The 3,073-nt window shown below is 61.8% G+C and overlaps 1 protein-coding gene across 1 annotated transcript in view; it reads right to left on the bottom strand.

Annotated features, from left to right (window-relative positions):
* Nucleotides 1-3,073, bottom strand: part of LHX5 (LIM homeobox 5) — an 11,771-nt gene that overhangs the window by 5,133 nt on the left and 3,565 nt on the right. Inside the window, exon 3 of the mRNA XM_019507369.1 lies at nucleotides 1,714-1,991. Within this exon, the coding sequence (XP_019362914.1) occupies nucleotides 1,714-1,991 (278 nt within the window). The remainder of the gene's footprint in view (nucleotides 1-1,713; nucleotides 1,992-3,073) is intronic.

Below are 3,073 nucleotides of genomic sequence, written 5' to 3'. Positions count from 1 at the left end.
GGGGGGGGGGCGGGAAGCCAGGCAGATCCCGACACCTCCCAGGGCAGGTCGCAGGGGTGGCAGGCAAGACCATCGTTTGCCTAAAGCATCGCTGCCTCCCGGGCCACAGCCCCTGTGGCAGGCCACCGTCCTGCCCCGGCCGCGGCAAGGGGATGGCCAGAGACCCCGACCCGCTTGCGGGGAAACAGACATTTCTGTCTCGCCTCCGTCCAGCGGAGGACTTGGTCTGTGCTTCCAGGAAGAGGGAATATATGGGCTTTCTTAATTGTCTTGTGGCCATCCTTCAGGAGAGGGGCACTCCCAGCTTGGCTTGTAGGGGCCGAGGCTTGGAGCTTGTAGGGGTTGAGGCTAGCATTTTCTCTATCTCCCCTTTGCTCTCAGGGGTTTCTTGAAGGTATCATTTACGAAGCACTCCAAGAAACGCTTTCAGGCAACAGCCTGGCTACCCCCCACCCCACAGCTGGCTCAGCCTGGAGGCTCCAGGGCTGCACTGAGCGGATCTCGGAGAACAGCTGATCCTGCTGCCAGGGAGTGGAGCTGCCAGCAGGGGCAGGGAGGAGGCTGCAGAGGCCGTAAGGACTGGGTGGGGGGTGTTACCGTCCAAACCCGCGGCCTCCCGCACCCCGCACACTCTGCCCGGCGCCGGCGCTGGGCTGTGGGCCCCGCCTCGCTCAGGCCCCGGCCTCGTGCCCGGCCCCGCCGCCCGGGGAGGCCGCGGGAGCCCGTGGCAGGTGCGTCCCTGAGCGCGGGGCAGTGCTGGAGGCTCCTGCCCTGGCCCAGGGATCTCGGTGGGAGGTTTTCCTTGGGCTTCCCTCGGGGCGCTGCCCGAGGAGACGGGATCAAACTGCCAAGAGAAAGATTAACCTCCCACCCCCTTCTCTGGGCTCCCATCACGGCTTGTTTGACCAGGGGCCGGGGCCGAGGACCTGAAAGCAAGTCCTTCCACTGAAACCAGCCGGCTTTTGATGTGGTACTAAAAGCATCTGCACGGAGCGGGGCTTTCTCCTGAGGACTCTCCAGCTGAAGAAAACAATTATGGCTAGAGAGCTTTCAGCCCGAAATCCCCCAGCGCCGCCGTCATTAATAACAACAGTGGCCGATTATTATTGTTACAATGAAGACAAGAGGAAATTGTCTTCCCGGCTCAGGTGGCAGCACGTGGTGTTTGGCCCCGCGAGGAGACCTGGCCTGAATCTCACACGGTCTGCGCTCCGCCTTCCCCGATCTCCAGCAGGTCCCTTCCCCCCCTCGTGCCTCAGTTTCCCCTTGCCTAAACTGCACCTAGGAAGGTTGCTGACTTGTTTTAGTAAAGCCTTAGGCAGGGACAGCGAGTAATGAGTAAAAGGGGCGGCTGATCTTTTCTTTATACAACTATACACCTAGACAGGCAGGCAAGCAGGTCTAGATAGATAGATATTTCTAAATGACAAGATATCCCCCTCCTCCGCAGAGCCCACTGCTCCGGCTGAAATCACAGACGAACGTCACAACCTGTGACGCAACAAACACACGGCTGTGACGTCACCGCGGAAAAGTTGCTGGCTGTGAGCTGAGACCTAAACGCCAATGGATGCGAGATACACAAGAGCGGGAAGGAGGAGTGAAGGGTTGTAAGTGGCCTTAGCTTTGCCCCCCGGAGCCCATTCCCTCCTACAAGCAGAGCAGGATGCTGGCGAGGGAGAAGGGGGGGGCTGTAGCTGAGGCTTCCTGTACCTGGATAACTCTCATGTTGAGCCCCGTCTCCTGTGCCAGCTGTTCCCGGATGTGCCTGGTGGGTTTGGGGGTAGCAGCAAACGCAGCCTTGAGGGTCTCCAGCTGCTTGGCTTTAATGGTAGTCCGCGGGCCCCTCCTTTTCGTGCCCGAGTTCTGCTCCTCGTTCTCGTTGTTGGTGGTCTCTTTGTCCGAGGAAGTGGAGTTGTCTGTTTCCTTGGGATCGTCCTGCATGGGGTCCTGGATATCCGGGGACAAACTTCTGTCTGTACAGGAGGACACTGCAAGGGAGACCCAGAAGGAGAGGGATGACTCCGGGGGAGGTGAGAGCCCACCCCCCGCTGCCCTGGCTGCCTCCTGCGGCAGGAGAGAGGCGCTGCTCCGCCTGCCGGGTCCGCCTGACTCCGGGCCCTGCTCTGGGGCGAGCCTCGAGGCAGCACCACTCATTCACGCCCCGCAGAGCAGGACCAGCCGCCCCGGGGGCCGCGGCAGCTGCCACCCGAGTCCGCGAGGAGCCGCACTCTGCTCTCGGGCAGTCAAGCAAGCCCGTGGCTTCTGCGGAGTGACTCCGGATTCACTCCGGAGGGGCCGAGAGCAGCCTCCAGCCCTGGTTCTCCCAGGAGATTCGCAGCCTACCCAACCTGCTGTAAAGCAGTCACTTCCTTTCACGCCAGCTCCGCATCTGCCCGTCGGACACGAGCCCAGCCTGAGCCGGGAAGCAGGACTCCGCCGCCATAAACCACTCGCTGCCACCGTCAGGGACGCCTAGGCCGTGGCTCAACCCCACAGCGACCCCCAACCCCGAACACGGGCCCCTGGTGCAGAAACCACAGGGCAGACTACTCGCCTCGCTCACTGCAGCGGCCCAACTGACTCGCGTGCCCGGATCCGGCCCCAGGTGCTGAACGGAGAGAGATCCCGCGGGAGGGGATGAGCACGGGCGGCTGGTGGCAGGGCTGGCTCAGTAAGAGTGGGCCTGATCCTGCTGTCCTGACGCAGAGGCAGCTTCCAAGGAAGTCAAATGGGAGGTTTGCCTCTGGGTAAAAGGAGGCGAGGATCAGGCCAACAGTGGGTATATAGTATAGAGCCACATACAGGTGCATACATGCACAGGCATTGAGCTGTAAGGCTCTGTTGTGACTTTGCTCTCTGTCTTAGAGGCAAGGTAACACGCGCACGCACACGCATGCACGCACGCACACGCACCCTTCCGCAACACCCGAGTGGCCCGGCGATTTTTCCCCGGGAATCCAACAGGATCGGGATTCCCCGGGAATCCCGGGACTCTTTCAGCGCTGGTTTGGCGCGGTGGGGCGGGGAGGGGAAAATGCTTCCTTTCCGATCTCGGCCCCCCCCCCCCCAA

The sequence above is a fragment of the Gavialis gangeticus genome, unplaced genomic scaffold, assembly GCF_001723915.1.
Source record: "Gavialis gangeticus isolate Ggan-Ray unplaced genomic scaffold, GavGan_comp1, whole genome shotgun sequence".
NCBI classification, from domain to species: Eukaryota; Metazoa; Chordata; order Crocodylia; family Gavialidae; genus Gavialis; species Gavialis gangeticus.
Note: the sequence above shows the minus strand (reverse complement) of the source record. Positions and strands in the feature narration are given on the sequence as shown.